General features: G+C 45.8%; 1 protein-coding gene across 7 annotated transcripts; it reads left to right on the top strand.

Moving 5' to 3' along the window:
* Window positions 1–1,943: 1,943 nt before the first annotated feature.
* Window positions 1,944–16,525, top strand: etv5a (ETS variant transcription factor 5a). Of its 7 annotated transcripts, none has more exons than XM_020055080.3 (13): window positions 1,944–2,064; window positions 3,722–3,853; window positions 4,414–4,504; window positions 4,627–4,674; window positions 5,645–5,695; window positions 8,406–8,529; window positions 8,642–8,959; window positions 9,916–10,217; window positions 12,782–12,844; window positions 13,333–13,401; window positions 13,783–13,952; window positions 14,107–14,208; window positions 14,417–16,525. In XM_020055080.3, the coding sequence occupies exons 2-13, from the start codon at window positions 3,806–3,808 to the stop codon at window positions 14,651–14,653; spliced, it is 1,623 nt and encodes a 540-aa protein (XP_019910639.2). In that variant the 5' UTR covers window positions 1,944–2,064; window positions 3,722–3,805; the 3' UTR covers window positions 14,654–16,525. The 7 variants fall into 7 exon arrangements, with proteins under 7 accessions (XP_019910639.2, XP_019910638.2, XP_019910637.2 ...); XM_020055079.3 differs by having other exon boundaries at window positions 14,107–14,214; XM_020055078.3 differs by having other exon boundaries at window positions 4,627–4,686; window positions 14,107–14,214.

Below are 16,525 nucleotides of genomic sequence, written 5' to 3'. Positions count from 1 at the left end.
GTTGAAGGACTGAGCCCAGATTTGGTAAGGCGAAGGTGACATGTATTGCTCAAGAGCAGTGTACTGTATGTTTTTAAATGTCACTGTACCATGCCATTCTTATTCCCCATTTCGAGCTAGAAGAGGTCCTACTAAACAAACCAATAGATTTCAAGTACACCAGTAGGATGCACTGAGACACCAAACTACCTTATGCCTTGTGTGTTTGTGAGCATGCATGTGTGTGTGTATGTGTGCATATGGAACAAACATGTGTCACACTGACCCAGTCCCTGCTGGCAGGAAAAAGACCTGCCTAGTAAAGGAACAGGAAATGATGCTGCTCTCCACGGGCCTCCTCCAGACCTATAGCGCTGAGGTCCTTCAGGACAGGGGCAAATTTGTACCAGCGTAGCATTCTACGGCATGCCGCAGAGCATGTGTCACTTTGTGTGGGTCGCGTTTATTTAAGGAAAGAATTGAAATAGAGACACAATATGCTCACTCTCAAACAACACCCCCTAGCCACCCACCCCCAGACACACACACACACACACAAACGCAACTCGGACCAAATCCATGCCAACTGACAGAGCGGACATACAGGCCAATAATAAAATGAGCCTCTGTTGTAATTCAACCTCTCCCCTTGAGACTTTTGGGGCCAGGCAACAAATCCATTTATTTATATATTCCTACTATTCACGTCCATCCCTCAATCTTGTAATCTTTGCGTCATGGTTGTTGGCTTGTAAGGATTATGTTGTTCATGCCAGCTGTTGGATATTCTCTGGATGTAAATTACACTTTCAACTGCAGGGTTTAGGTTTATATACAGTACTCCAAATTTAGTGGGTCTGGTGATAATGAGAGGGGTTTACTGCTATGACCCATAGGCACTAATCCTACCACCACATCCAAGATAGACATATGCATGCAGTCACACACACACACACACACATACAGTACACTCCTCCACCTATCTTCATGCACATAAACATTTGTTTTTATATCTTTTTGCGGGGACCACAAAAAGGTATTCTTATTGTTCCCCATTGTTCCATAATCTGTACCTTAATCTTAACCTCAGATTTCTAACTTAATATAACCCTGAACGTAACCCATAATGCACGAATATGTAAGTAACACCACTTCTAACACTAACCCCAATAGTAGGTTTCACCCTAAACCTAACTCCTAAACTGTAAATAGTCATTTTCCTAGTGGATCTTGCCTCCCCACGTGCAGTGTTAGGCATGGATCACACAGAAACACCTCACAAAGGGTACATGTGGCTACATTTCTGTGTTCATATAAAACTCTAATATTACCAGTGTAGAAGGCTCATTATGCTCACACGTTCATGCGCGCAGGCAAGTATGTACACCCGTCCAAACACATGTACAGACAAAGGGTACATGTATCTTCTTTGTAGGTTTAAATGAGACTAAATTATCTAAAGTATTATAGCATAAATATATTTGACCTTTCTTACAGACATGGTAGGGGAAATTGTACTCTGTGGCTTTCTAGTTTGCATCACATTTTGTTTCCGATGGCGTACATCAGGTTGTGGTTGTGACTAGTGAAGTGGACTGTGGTCAACCTGTTTCTAAAATTACAGTTATTGGTCAAATCATAAAAAACAAACACTTTCACATAAAACAGTAACCATCGATTTGTATATTTCTACTGTCTGTTATAGCCAGGTTATTTGTCTTCATTGCTGGCCCTTTAAATGTCTCACAGAGGCGATAACCGATTTTTTTTTTTGAATGAAAGCTAGCCATTCATAAATATAGGATAGACTAACACTACCATTGGTCCTCGAGCACCTGATGAATAATTCATAAGTTTCAGATGTCCATTGGTTACTCCCAGAAATGACAATGCCAGCAAGCCAATGAGCGTGTGCCTTTTGTGTACCACTGGAGCCCCAGGGAAAACCAACCCGTCCATTACCTTAGCTTTCAGTCTAGTTGTATGATTCGAAGGGAGCGCATCAATTAATCACGGAACGAAGACATTGTGGATTTATTAGCCTACATTCTTCCCATGCTGTAACGGAATTGAAACGCATAAAGGGTGAGTAGCTTAAAATCTAAATGCTTTAGATTCTTATTTTGCATGAATTGTCGTCAGTTGCGAATCGATGTAATATCTCGAAGTTTACGAACGCCTGCAACAGCTCAATTAGAGCTCTGCCATGGGCGAAAACGGATCGCCATCTTCTTCAAGAAAACATAGCCTACTTTGGCAACCATTTTCTTTTGCTATGTATTAAGTTGCCCCATGCACTATATTGTAGTTTGTGTGTGCTGTGCTGTCCTCTTTGCGTGTCCCTTTATCTGAGTATGCATATTGGTTTCCTTATCTTCGAGGTCAGTGGGCTGCTTGTGATTTTATGAATGGACAGGGTCAGGCTTTTTTCTTTCTTGCAGTTCTACACGGATCAAGTTTCACTTCATTGACAAAAACAAGGGTCGGTGAATGGGGAGGGTGGAGGTGGCTGGGGGGTGTCGGCCGTGTCGGATGTTGTTCACCTCCTCAACAAATGCAAATGCTTTAAACTAGTTAAGATTTTAGTTTGATCGTTTAGCAGTTACTACTTAAAAACAAGGATTTTCATATCATTGTGATTTCTTATTTCGAGGGGGCCATTCTTTTTTAATTCTTATTATTCGAAAAAGCCAACGATTTACCACTTTTCAGCGTTTGCAGAAGTTAAATGATCGAACATGCGAATGGTTATGTGGACCTCTTATTTTAGAATACGGTCCATGATCTAATTGTTTTCACAACTTGATGTAAAATAAATACGCGTCATGATGTCCACTTTTGGAGTGGCACATTTTATGCATTAGAGAATACACATTTTCCATGGGTTGCCACTATGCGTGTCACTTTAATGATTGGCCAGCTATGCCTGTATTCGTCATCCAGTAAGTGAAAACACGGGGGTGTAGAGAGCCTGGTGACACTGTATGAGGCTTAGAACTGCGCTATGCCCAGGGGACAAGGCAGCTGTGCTATAATGTATATTGAAATCGCAGTACCCCCGCACGCGACCGCGCATACGCTATGGTGGCAAAAAAAAGTATAAACATCCTTTTCAATTGGACTTGAGGAAGGGGTTGATAATGACTTGTTATAGCTTCTGCATGTAGTTTCGTGTAAAAAAAACAATGCTGTCCGGAAAAAATAACAAGACATCTCCTTAGTCTTAACTGATTATGTTTGCGGTCTCCAATATGTCCTGTCATTAACTTTGGAAAACCAGTCACATTACAAATCTTTACACATGTACCGTTCTTCAACTAAATGTGCTTCTGTAAAAACGTTTAGTAGAAATCGCAACCCTATCATTGCGCATGGAGATGTATGGTTAGTTTAACTTTGCAATCAATGTTTTTTATTTGACATTTTCAAGGGGAAAGAAACACTATGACATCCTGTTACTGTAGAATTGACCCTTAAATGAGAGCTACGTATGTTGCACAGCTACAACGTGTGTCTAAGTAGTGCATGCTCGACAAGTTCCTAACCAGCATGTTCACTTAAAAACATTCTTGATGCCATGTAAAACCGCTTTGGCCAAGAGCAACAGGGGGGTGGGGTCTTGGGGGTTCTGGTGTCTGTTTGCTTACATTTGTCTACAATAGACAAAGCAAGTGGCTTTCAGAGTAGCAAAGAAGACTTGTGATCTAAACTTGTTTCTGTTTCTGTTTTTTTCCCCCCACAGTTGAACTTTTAGTTAATAGAGACCGTTGCGCTATCGCTTTAACGCGAACCCCACTTTCTGGGAACTTCCGAAGACCTGGATAACATGGACGGATTCTATGATCAGCAAGTCCCATTTCTGGTCCCAGCGAATGTAAGAGCGTTATCTGCTGATGCCTGGTCATCTTCATAGAAATATATATTTTTTTAACCATTGACTTGAATAGGGATGCCCCTCCTAGTTATCATATTGTTCTCTTTATAAATCAGAAGCATGGATGTTGTCTTCATCAGCTTTGTTCCAACTAAAGTTGCGAAGAAGTTGAAATGCAGAACGTTTTGGCTCTATATTCTAATGTGGATATTGGAACAGAGCCATATTTTTATCTGTATGGTACTGTGGGGTCTAGAATATTGACAGTGGGCTATACCAAGGCTAAGGGTTGTTAGGCACAAGGCAATGTGGAACGCCTGGATTCAGTGCTTGGCCTGGCATGGAAACTCAAATGAACCACAGCTAAGGGCTTTTCTTAGCACTCTGCTGGATACAGCTGTTAGCTGAGGTTTATTGGCACATTTTACCAGCCTTGAGGTGCCTTATTTCTAATATGAACAACTTATCAGTGACCCCTCATTTATATCTATGCAGTCCAAAGTGGCAGACGGCATCACGTCCAAACTAACATGTCGGTTGTGTTTTCTTCATTGTAGCAGAAATCTCACGTGGATGAAACATACAGCAGGTCAGTCATAGACAACAGGAAAAGGAAGTTTGTTGACACAGAACTTGCCCAGGACACAGAAGGTAATTGGACAACTCTTCTTTGCTCTTGCTGATTCATGCTGTACTCGAGACATACCCTTATCAGGTATGTCTGATAAATACTTTTTTAGCTCTGTAAAAACATATTTCAAAATCTTTTTCAGACCTCTTCCAAGACCTTAGTCAGCTGCAGGAGATCTGGATTGCAGAAGGTGAGTTGACTTGTATGTATCCCACAGAGCTGATTCAAAATGCTTCAATTTCCTGATCTCTGCTGCAGATCTAATGCATTTGCCCTCTGTTTATGCTAATATCATCCCTACTTGCCTTTAGGCCACTGTACTGAACAAAATATAAACACAACATGCAGCAGTTTCAAAGATTTAACTGAGTTTCAGTTCATATAAGATCAGTCAGTTGAGGTGGATTCGTTAGGCCTTTCCACACGAGTGGGAATGCAGATGTTTATAAGTAACATTTGTTGAATCTTGAATATTTTTGCTAGGTGTAATACAGTTATCCCTCATGTGCTGCTGTCTTCAGAGCATGCAGTACAGAAGTATTTTTAATAAGTGATTGACTTATGTAGAAGTACTGTATGTGGTTATTGAGTGGTAGGGGGCAATAGGCAAGATAAGCCGTTAGCTTAAGGGTCACACTGCACAGTTGATCTGCCAATCTTTTAACAAGCTATTGAGGCCCATAATATTTCGGCGCACTCTATTTGAAAAGTACTCAGGAAGTACTTTCAACAGGCAGACCGCTGTGGTGCGTTTGAGCCATAAACAGATCATTTGAAATATTCATGTGTTCTGTCTGTGCATTCAGCTAGAGCAATTAGAGAGAACCCAATAAATGAGCAAATTCGCTGACTAAGAGAACACAATTTACACTCGCCTTTTAAGTTGTCTAATTCGATTACATTTCTTAATGGTTAGTTTCTCTCTCTGGTCCTCTGTACCCTCTGTATTTATGGTGTATTCACTAGTGACTTGTCCATTGTCTTATTTGCCACAATTGTAGGGCCTGTTTTAATGGGTCTTAGTAGCTCACTTTAGTTTGCTTTGGCAGTTTATTTAAAGCCCTCAAGATGAAATGGGCAGTTCCAGTGTTACTTAAGCGGCGTGGACTCAATGTTTGCTAACGTGCCCCCCCCCCCCACCCATTTCTCTTCCTTCACAGCCCAGGTGCCCGATGACGAACAGTTTGTTCCAGATTTCCAGTCGGATAGCTGTGAGTACCTGAGATGTATTATTTATACCCTGCTGGGTGCTGGGGCAGGAGGGATCAAGTTAGAACCAGAGTCGTGTGTGTGTGTGTGTGTGTGTGTACACACAAACACGGTTGCTTCTTTTGATCTTAGCTATTTTGAATTGAACAAAACTTTCTGTGCTTTTTTTTTTGCCTATGGTTGAAGTAGTCAGTTACTTTTAGGAGTGACAAAAACCGCTCGAAGTTAACATGCTTGGAATACCCCTCACTATCATGAGACATTCACTCCTACATCAAAGGTGTACTATGTTGTATATTTTGTAGCTGAGATCATGTCGAATTCATTCCACGAAGGGCCTAGTTTCTGTTGGTTTTTCTTTTAATCGTTGTTTAGCTGGGTCAATGAAGGACCAATTCTTATTTTTGAGGACAACCTGACTGAAGGCAGTCAAATGCCAGACAAGACGGTACACAGAACAACATAAATTATGTACGATTATACAACTTTTCTAATTAAAATAGTCAAGACCTAGATAACCAGGAGCATAGAGATCTTAACTAAGTAATGACCTTAATTTTCAACTAGGTACAAGTTAGGAGCGAAGGTCCTGCAGACACTCAGTCCTCCATAGAGTGAATAGGCCACCTGTGGCTTAGATCCTGTCTTTTGCCTGCCACTAGATTTAAATAATCAAGACTATACAGTGTCACAACTGATAGCAGGTACATAGATTGTTTTCTTCGGAAGGCATGCGCTCAATAAAGTGTCTAAAAAAGAAACGGGACAACCCAACCCACATATTTGTGCTGTTTTGTATCCAGGCCAACTCTGAAATGTTGGAGTATTTCGTGGACCTCATAGACCTTATGTCAAGCGCTCCCAAGCACAATGTAGCCAAATCTCAGGTCTGCTGCTGTGCTTGACACCATTTAGACCTACAGGATTAAACAGTGCTGCATGGAAAGAGACATTTTCCCTCAGATGTTTTATTCAGTCCGTCTCTCACACTGATATATCCATCCGTCCTTTGAGGGCTTTCATTCTGCCACGGCCTGACGCCATTCTTGTTTCCCTCAAACATTCCTTTCTCATCTGGGAAGAGTCCCCCCCCCCCCCCCACCACCATTTTGGGTTTAATCAGCCGATTGGCATAGGGCATCACATGAGCCAAGCTCATAATCTGATTTCACACTTTTGTGAACTTTCAGCCTCTGGAATGGGACTAATTCCAACAGGGGGAGCTGGAGCGGGGGTTTGGGGGAGGTGCGGAGGTGCTGGTTGGTGGACCACCAACCCAACATTAGCTACCCACCCCTCCTCACACCAGAGAGCTCCAGTCCACAAAGCTCTCTTCCTTCTCCCCCTCGCCCATCTGTCTGCTCTGCACAGAGCCTTTATATTGCAGCCAAGGGAAATATTTGAGTTATGTTCAATGGAGCGGTTTATTTCACCCCCCCACCAGTCCCCTCCTCTTTGAGTTTGTTTTCGTCTGATGTGGCAGTGGAGACGGGGTGTGGTTGCTGGCGTCTCTCGGTCTTTGTTAGTGGTTTGTGTTTGGGCCCTGGTCTGCATGGTGGTGCGCCGTAAAGTAGCGACCGCTAAGCCGACGTGCTGCGATATATTATTGAGTCAGACGCCGTGTGTTTAGACAGTGGGGCCCCTGCTACGGTGCCCGGGAGAACCCAGTACTGGTCTGGTCCCTGAGGTAAGTGTGCTGTGGGGTTCTTGACATGGGCTTTCAGGTGCGTGCCTGCGTGCGTGAGATTGGCAGCAACCACTGTTGCCGGGCAGGAAGCCAGACTCTTACAGAACCTCTATTCACCGCTGCCTTTTGGCTCCGCCTACAGCCAGCCGTCCGTCACATGGGAACCAATGGACTGCTCCGCCACCTGCCGTTCCTGTACTAAGCCCAACCCTACCATCAGCGACCCCTGACTAGTCGAGAAAGTGCCCCGATAATCTCCCGTTTCTACGCCCAGCCGTATGCTCGGTTTCACCGTCCCTCCTGGGTGCAGTCCGGCCTGGGGCTACTATAGCACGCACGGAGATCAGCTCGCGGGCCTATTGTATCCCTCCCTCAGTCCCATGTCCATCAGAGTCAGGGTTAGGCTGATTTATCCAGCTCCTGTTACTCCGCGCTCGCCGGGTATCCGCTTTCACTGGGCCATTATGTGGCGCCGGAAATGGGATCCCGATGTGAGACTGGAGATCTAGCGGGGGCTAATGGTTACAGTGAGGGGAGGAAAATCATTGAGAATCATCGAATTACGGCCACACTGATTCATGGGTATTGACTGGTGACGTCTCCCCAATGGCGCGCTGTTCCCTGCACAGTGCACTTCTTTTCAGCAGAACCCCTTAGTCAGACCTCCCTATGTAGCGCACTTGGTAAGACATCGGGTGCTGTTGGGGATGGGGATGAGGTCGTAATGGAAATCAGAGGCAGCTCTTTGTCACATGTGGACTGTGGTGATGGTATGATACTGATGGGGGAAATATAGATGGAGGTTTTATATTGGGCTGTCAGCCGTCATTAGGATGTGACAAATGGTTGTTAAGTGGCTTACAGTGCTGGTTGGGGAGGGAGCAAGAATGCACTGTCTGTCCATCCACCGAAAATGGAGGATATTTAATAAGCACTGACTGTGTGCACTTTTGTTTATTGGGTGAATTCGCCAGAGTCCAATTCTTTTCTAATGTGCTCTCGCCTCTCCCTCCCGATCTCTTCAGTGATGTTTCATGGCCCCCCACCAACCAAGATTAAACGGGAACTGAGTCCTTCCAAAGAGCTGTCTCCTTGTAGCCAGGACAGGAGTCCCATGCCGTACACAGAGAAGTGCCTTTACAGTTACAGGTATGGCCTGTTTCCACACGAACGCACATTCTTGTGTGCGTGACACCACACCAAAATAAATGCAGTCTGTTACCATCATCTTCATCCTAATTGTCTTTCCTTCCCGCCTCAGTGCCTATGAGAGGAAACCTAGTGTGGGCTACAAGCCATTGACCCCTCCCTCCACACCCGCGTCGCCGTGCAGTTCCTCCAACACCCCAGGGACACATCCGCACGGCGTGCCGACTCCACCCCCTCATCCTCAGATACCCAATCAGAACCAGACGCAAGGGCCCCGCCCCTTGACGCATGGGCAACCTGGCAACCAAGTGGTTGGCCCCGCCCATAACCAGCAGAGGCCGCTCCCCCTTCACAGCCAGAGCCCGCCCTTTGCTGTGCCCTGCCCCCCGTCACACCTCCGTCAGGATGGCACCTACAGCCCCGAGCACAGGTGAGTGTCGCGGCCACGCTGCACTGCAACACTCCAGGGATTTCAGTCGCCGCCACAGGCAATATATACCCATGTTAGTCCATGCAAATATTCCCAAATACGGAGATTAAACACTGTCACTGGCCAACCAGTGAATGACTCCATCTAGTTGTTTACAAACATGTAAACTAAAGAGCTTGTGTGTGTATATATATAACTCCTGTTCCTTTCTTGACTGGACTAAATTTACTCACTTGTCTAACTGAGGCTGGAGTTCATGTGTTTCCATTGCCCTTTGAGCCCCTGTGCCATTTGAAAGTCCAGCTCAGGGGAGAGTGTGTCAAGCCTCGTGACCTTTAACTAATGCTGACTTTAGGGGGTGAAAGGCTGGGAAAGAGCCCCGATGTTGTTCGCCACCGGTTTGACTGACGGCCTCCTCTGTGGGAGACGACTGAATCCTAACGGTCGTGGGAAGCGCCCGCCCTCCTCCACCTGTTACAGGGCTCCTGACCCAAGGTGTCGGAACGCAGGTGTCGTCACCAGCCAATAAAGTGAAACCCGGCGTGCAGCCAGAATCCATTGACCTTGTCTCTGCGGTGTTCAGGCCAAGGAGCTCTCATTCTAGAAAACGGGGTCTTACTGTCACTGAATGGTCTTTTTATATCTGCTAGCTGGCGGCACCTGCCTCCAACATCTCATTTACAGCTTGGAGGCAGCAGGCATGATTGCACTGAGTTAGCCAAATTGGCTTCTGAGTGGCTTGTGCGCCCCGCGTCTCGGTCTAAACCTGGCCTCTTAGGAGTTGATCGGTTGTTAGCGACTCTTACGTTTTCATTACCAGCGGCGTTCTTTTTACCATCTCCGTGTCTTGTTTGCAACTCATTCCCTGTAAATCCCTTTTTAAAAAGCTGTTTTTCAGCTACCGTTAAGAACAGTCTAACCGTCCGCCATGCCCCCTCCCCCGTCGTCTGTCCCAGGTTCCAAAGGCAGATGTCGGAGCCGTGTCTACCCTTCCCTCCCTCTGAGAGCCCGGCGTGCCCCCAGTTCCTGGCACAACAGCAGGCCCCCGGCCACAACTCTATGCCGCGGGACGGGAGGCCCCCCTACCACCGCCAGATGTCCGAGCCCCTGGTCCCCGTGCCCCCACGCGGCTACAAGCAGGAGCTGCTGGACCCTCGCTACGCGGAGCAGGGGAGCGTCCCCTCCGTGGGCCGTCGTCAGGTTGCCTTCCACCCCATGGCCGTCAAGCAGGAGCCCCGGGACTTCTGCTTTGACTCTGGTGGGTGCTCTCTCTTCCTGTTGCACTACACAACCGGCGTGGGTTGTAGGCAGGGACGTCGCTGGGGGTTGGGGGGTTGGGGGGGGGGGGGTGCGTGCAGTCCCAGGTGCGTCAGTGTCAAATCGCACAGTTTTGTGGGGAAAATGTAAACAGATTTTTGGAATTGGATCGAAAGCACAGGCCTAACGAGGCCACTGGTTGTAGGTTTATGCCAACGCAGACTCTCCACCGTACTTGATATCGTGCTCTGATAGCTTTCCCTGGTGACTTGGCTTGCTGACACACGGCTGTTAGCTTTGGTGCGGCAAAGCCCAGAACCGTAGACAAACCCGACTGCGTAGACCATCAACCCCCACTCGCCTTGCACTGCCCTGCGTCAGCACCTCTAACGCGCGCGCACACACGACTGTCACTTTTAATTATGCAAATTAGTCTGCTCTGACAGTCAGGCCAGTAAAACTGGGTCTCTGTGCCTGGCTTAAGCCTCCAATGGGTAGAGGGCAAACAGTAAGTAGGTCAGTATCCCAGAGAAGCGTGGTTAACTAGTACAGGCCTACCTAGAATGCATTTAGTCTGTGTTTACAAAAGTTACTAGCATGAACAAGGCCCCAGCTCCAAACTGCACTGATATTTACATTTAAAATGAATGCAGTTAACTTATGTAGACAAACTTTTGACAAACTTTGTCTAAAATCTGTAACCACAGAATCCAAATAGGGACACTGTGTACCTCTACATAAACACAGAAGTACAGTTCTCTCCCAAAGCCCACGCACCCCAGCTGTTGTTCCTCTGCTGCTACCGACACCCACTTCCCCACCCAGGCCAGCTTTACACTTTCCCTCTCTCAATCTCCCTATCAGCTTTACGATTGGGAGGCCAGTGATGTAATGACAAATCCTCTTAGCTTCTTACAGCCTATAAATATGAACGTCAGCACAAGGGCACATTGGTCCGGGCTCCCTGTCTATGGTTGGTTGGATGGATGTACAGTGGATAGTGGAAGTCGACACATCCCTGGCGCAGTCCTCACATTTGGTTGCCAAAAAAGGATTACATTGGACATTTTTCCCCTAAAGATCTGTACAACCTACTCAAAAGTTTCAAAGGGGTAGAATGCTTTTAAAACATATATTTTTATTGATTTCTTCTAACACCCCAGAGGTAGTACCATTGGCCATAACTGTTGCTAAAGTTATTGTTTTTATAACCGCTCTTTTTATTGTATTTTTTATAAATTATTAATACATTCTTAATAAATTATGAAATAAATTATAACTTTTGAAATAAAATTCTTACATATCTTAGGACAACATACAGTAAGGCTATGACAATAAGGCTACTGACAAGAAGTAATATTTTTTTCATACAAAACATTCTCTTTGTATGTTATTAGAAAGTATGCAGCAAAGTCAGAGTAATCAATTGAATGTATTTTAAGATGTCCTTTTTACGTCAGACGTTGCCACAGAGTTCATAATTCAGGAAGACAGTCGCCAGGGGCTGGTCTGTCCTCATTTGTCTGTTCCTGGTGGAGGTTATTAGAGTTCAAAGCCTTTTGAGGCCACATTGTTCATCAATTTATTTCAACTTTCAGATGACCAGCGGGTCAATAAATACAGGCGGAATGTGGTCAACGACAATTTGTGTTCAGGCTGATCTGGAACCGGCCTGAACCACAACGAAGTCATTATACCAGACAGGACCAACTCACCCTAGACCCCCCCCGGCACACAGACTATTGAATATCTGTTGACCCCCATAGTCCCCATCAGAAATTGGGCTCACCAGATCGGGATGTCTTGACAATAGAATTCGTCCCTTTTCCCAATAACATGCACAACTTTTAGGTTCTGTTTGAAATGCTAGATGATTGGGTGTCTTCAACGACACGACCAACGAGTTGCTGTTAGCTGGAGCATCTATGATTCAATTTAGCCGCGGCTAAAGCTGACACTACTAGGATAACCACTGGGTAGACGTGGCCCCATGTGGTGATAAGGATCTGATCCTGTTGACAGGTAACCCAGGCCTGGAGGGGAACTGTTGTGTCACTACTTCCGCCACGCTGGCACTGCTGCCAGTGGGGCGGGGCTTTGACCCATCGAGGGACAGCCCAGGCAGAACTCGATTGGCATGACTTAGTATCTGGATGCCCGACCCGATGGGTAATCTATCTGGCGGCTAAGCGGACATGCGAGGGCTCTTGGGCACTGTGTAGCGATCGAGGCGTAGCCTGCTCCTACAGATGCTGTGATATGACTGGCGGTCATTTTCCCACGTAGCCGTTCGGTTGCTACGTCACAGGCGTTTGGTGTGAAATGAGGAAGTGCTGCTGCAGCAAGTTCAACAGCAGAAAGCAACACAAAGTGCTCATGTAGGGAACAGAGACAGCACGTCTACCAGAGACACAATTGCTGTAAATGGGTCGCGCATCTCCCTTTGTTGGCGTGTGAGCCGAGAGCAGTGGGCCAGATCCAACTCCTTCCAGAGGTTGATGTTTATTATGTATGGGAGAGAGGCTGTCAGTGTGACTAACATGTCTTCTCGTGTCTCTATTACAGAAGTGCCTAATTGTCAGTCTACATTTGGAAGAGGAGGGACCTTTTACCAAAACAACCAAGAAAGTAAGTAATGGTAACAGGTTTCCGGCAAAGGGGAGTTTGAAGTTCATACCCTCTGTAATAAATACATAAACTCTACCTTGACAACTTAAAATAAAACCTTATTACAACGATGTTGGTTTGTGTGGTAATGATAAAAACAAGGAACTATCATATAGTGACTTACTAAGCTGCATGGTTGTGGAATGGGACAGACAGCCTGACTGGAAAGGCAAAGGTCATCATTGAAATGACATCTCTTGGGGATGCTGCATCCATCAGCCGGGCCTGTGTAGGTTTTCACTACGTGAGCTTCTCGCTCTGCTGCACTGCTGCCTACATGATGTTGGTGCATTGGAATTTTCCACATATGGGCAGCTGCCCGAATATTATTGCTTTGTTAGCTGTTTAGAGTGGACCGTAGCATCTAACCTCCACAACGAAATGGGAGCCACATTCCCACCACCTCCTGTTGCCTACCTAACCTAGTCCCTCTTTGTTTCCATATACAGGTTTTCACTTTGACAGAGAGCCTCACCTCTACTACGACGACGCCTGTGTGGTTCCAGACAGACTAGAAGGTAAGAGGCTCAACGTTAAGAACATGCTTATACTGGCCTTGGTCCTGGGCGAGAGCATTTTGAGCAGCGTGAGGTTAATATATTTAAAATGATCCCCGCTAGATTCTTTGTCCCATCCTTGGGGGACTCCGTCTCTGCTCAACTGCTGGCGGCGTTTGAAATGCCAGAATTATTAGTATGCCCGTTGCGTCACCGACTAAAAGAGAGCTAGAGAAGGTCTCCTTTGAGCAGAGATGGCAAGCGGGTGTAAAATGAGCAGCCCGCTCAACTTCAGTCACTCGCTCCTAGGAATGTCTCACAACACCGTAGCTAGCTGAGGGGGAATACAGTGCTGGCCGACCCCCTTTTCTTTCCCTCACTCTCTGTTCTCCCTGGTCACAGGCAAGGTCAAGCAGGAACCCTCAGTGTACCGGGACGGCCCACCGTACCAGCGCCGCGGCTCCCTGCAACTCTGGCAGTTCCTGGTCACCCTTTTAGACGACCCGGCCAACGGTCACTTCATCGCCTGGACGGGCCGGGGCATGGAGTTCAAACTCATAGAGCCAGAAGAGGTGAGTTGGAATCTTTTGCCGTCTCAGCGTTTTCTTACCCTGGTTCTAACAATACTTCAAGGCTATTGGGAATTGTGGCTCTAAAACAACAAGTTGAAGAAGTGCAATGTTTAGTCAGGCATTGTGACTGACTGTGTTTTCTGTCCCTCTTCAGGTGGCTCGTCGCTGGGGTATCCAGAAGAACAGGCCAGCCATGAACTATGACAAGCTAAGTCGTTCCCTGCGCTACTACTACGAGAAGGGCATCATGCAGAAGGTAAAGGCAGGTTCCCCGTTTCTATCCTTCCTCAGCGGCAGCATGACGCTGCTTTGCGAGCTAGCTAGCTATTTGCACAATCCAAAACCACCTTGCGGGCTGACGCTGTGAGGTCTAACCATAGAGATGATTCCAAGTCGATGTAGTAATTCTTCAATTAGACTCTGTGGGTCTAACTAACTTGCTCTATTGATTTTGTCTACTCCAGGTTGCCGGCGAGAGGTACGTGTACAAGTTTGTGTGCGACCCCGAGGCCCTGTTCTCCATGGCTTTCCCTGACAACCAGAGGCCCAACCTGAAGGCGGACCCAGACAGCCTGCCCTGCGGTGGGGTCGACGACGACACCGTGCCCCTCACCCATTACAACGACAACCCCCCTTACTTGGTGGACTCCGGGGAGCAATGTGTAGGAGGCCTGCCCTTTCCCGACGGCTACGGCTACTGACACAGCTCATGCGTTACACACTCCCTCTACTACTCCTGAACCCGACCCGGGGCTCAAACTGACGAGGCTGAGCGAAGACTGGATCAAACCTGAACCCGATCCCTCCCTTTCCTCTCGCCAATAAGTCACTCCTTCGATCCTGTCCACTTACAGATTAACTTAACCCTCCCCCTAAAACGACTGAGGAGAAACCTGCACCGACCAAATTCTCTGACGTCCTCTACTGTACAGAGAGAGTGGGCAGTGACAGCGAGGGTGGAATGTACGCCGGCGGCTTTGCCGACTCAAGGCGAGGTGGCGTTGTTGTTGCTATGGAGACCAAGAAGAAGCGATGGAGTGCCGGGGGCCGTGTTATGGTGTCAACATGCCGGAGGACTGACAGATCTCTCTGCAAGAATTGTAGCAATTCTGATTTTTGACAATCTGCTTTTTCTAAAAGATGAAAAGTATATTACAAATGAAAGTTTTAATTCTCACTAAAATATCTATAAATGCAGCACTATTCTATAGTTGCCTTTTTGGTCCCCCATAATTCTATATTTTTCTGCCACATAAACAGCACGATGTGTGTTAGTAAGAAAGGGCTTTAATTTTCAAGATATCAATGAAAGAAACTCAAAACCCACAGACTTGTTAGTTTCTGTAGACATGGTAAAGACATGTCTGGTAGTATGCTGGCTTTTTTACAGTTTGGTTTAGAATTAGTAGTACTCTAACCTACTGAGACACTTTGTTTCAGATTAGATGGCTGGATTCCTCTAACCAGAGGCCTATAACTTTTTATAGTTTCTTTTTTTTTTTTTTGAAATGAGTCTTGGTTATGTTTTTATCCAGTGTAATCTGGGCCAGATTACTGAACAGGCACACAGGGCAAATGTGTTTAAATGCAGGACGTTACCTAGAAGTTAGCTTATATTGCCTCAGCTGTAACTAACAAATCAGTACTAAAAATTAATTCAATATAAATTTGCCCTGCAGGAATCCTTTTTATTTTCCAAAAGGGACACCTCCAGTAAATGTTTCCCAGAGATTCAGAATTTATATGCCTCAAAGGTTACATTATAAAGGTCATTTATTTCATTGGGTGCTTGATGTTTTCTCTGCAATGAGTGTACTAGTTTCTCAGATGCACCAGGATGGCAGGCATCGTTCAGGACCTTGCATGCGAAGGGCTGATTCTACACCTTTCCCTGGACGCGTCTTTCTGCCAATCACAGGTTGTCGACAAGAGACCTCTGCTTCTCTTTGCATGACCGTGTATTCAAACTGTCCACCAACATATCGCTTTACTCTGGACAAAGCAGACATTGTGAAAGTTCTCTGCATTTTGTTCATGTTTTTGTTTCTTAAATGGGGAAAAAGACAAACTTATATAAATATATATTTTTGCTAAGTCTGCATCTGTTTGATTTTATTATTGTATACTTCTGTATAGTTCTGCCTATAACAGATATGTATCTTTTAAAAAAAACATCTAAATCCCTGTGATGCGATTTTATTATATTACTGCAGACAGTTTGCTTTAGAGGTCATTTTTGGTGAATGAAAAGATGACTAACTAGAAGATTGTCTTATAAAGGGGTGGTTTGGCTGGGGTTCTTTAGGATATCCTAAATGTCCCTCTACTCCTAGTATAGTGAACTACTTTTTTTTCAACTGGGATCACTATATATTGTGAATAGGGAGCCATTTTATACTCAGTCTCTCAATAAAGGGATGTGTGTATCCACCTATAGTCTCTGCCCTTACCTGGCCAATGGTTGTATGCACCTGTATAGGCTTCACCTTGTCTCCCTCTTCACAATGTGTACCTTACACTGCTGAGTTTATTATCATCTGTACGGGGTACAATAAACTGTCCTTTCTGCTTCA

The sequence above is a fragment of the Esox lucius genome, chromosome 16 (assembly GCF_011004845.1).
Source record: "Esox lucius isolate fEsoLuc1 chromosome 16, fEsoLuc1.pri, whole genome shotgun sequence".
In the NCBI taxonomy this organism is placed as follows: domain Eukaryota; kingdom Metazoa; phylum Chordata; class Actinopteri; order Esociformes; family Esocidae; genus Esox; species Esox lucius.
The sequence above is the reverse complement of the archived record's forward strand: the minus strand, read 5'-3'. Positions and strand labels throughout refer to the sequence as shown.

What these genes read in the sequence shown, in the direction of transcription:
- etv5a (XM_010879707.4), top strand. Translation starts at nt 3,806, where the DNA reads ATGGACGGATTCTATGATCAGCAAGTCCCATTTCTGGTCCCAGCGAAT. An exon ending in CATTTCTGGTCCCAGCGAAT is followed by an intron (nt 3,854 to 4,410) that starts GTAAGAGCGTTA and finishes TCTTCATTGTAG; the next exon opens with CAGAAATCTCACGTGGATGA. An exon ending in AAGTGCCTTTACAGTTACAG is followed by an intron (nt 8,530 to 8,641) that starts GTATGGCCTGTT and finishes TTCCCGCCTCAG; the next exon opens with TGCCTATGAGAGGAAACCTA.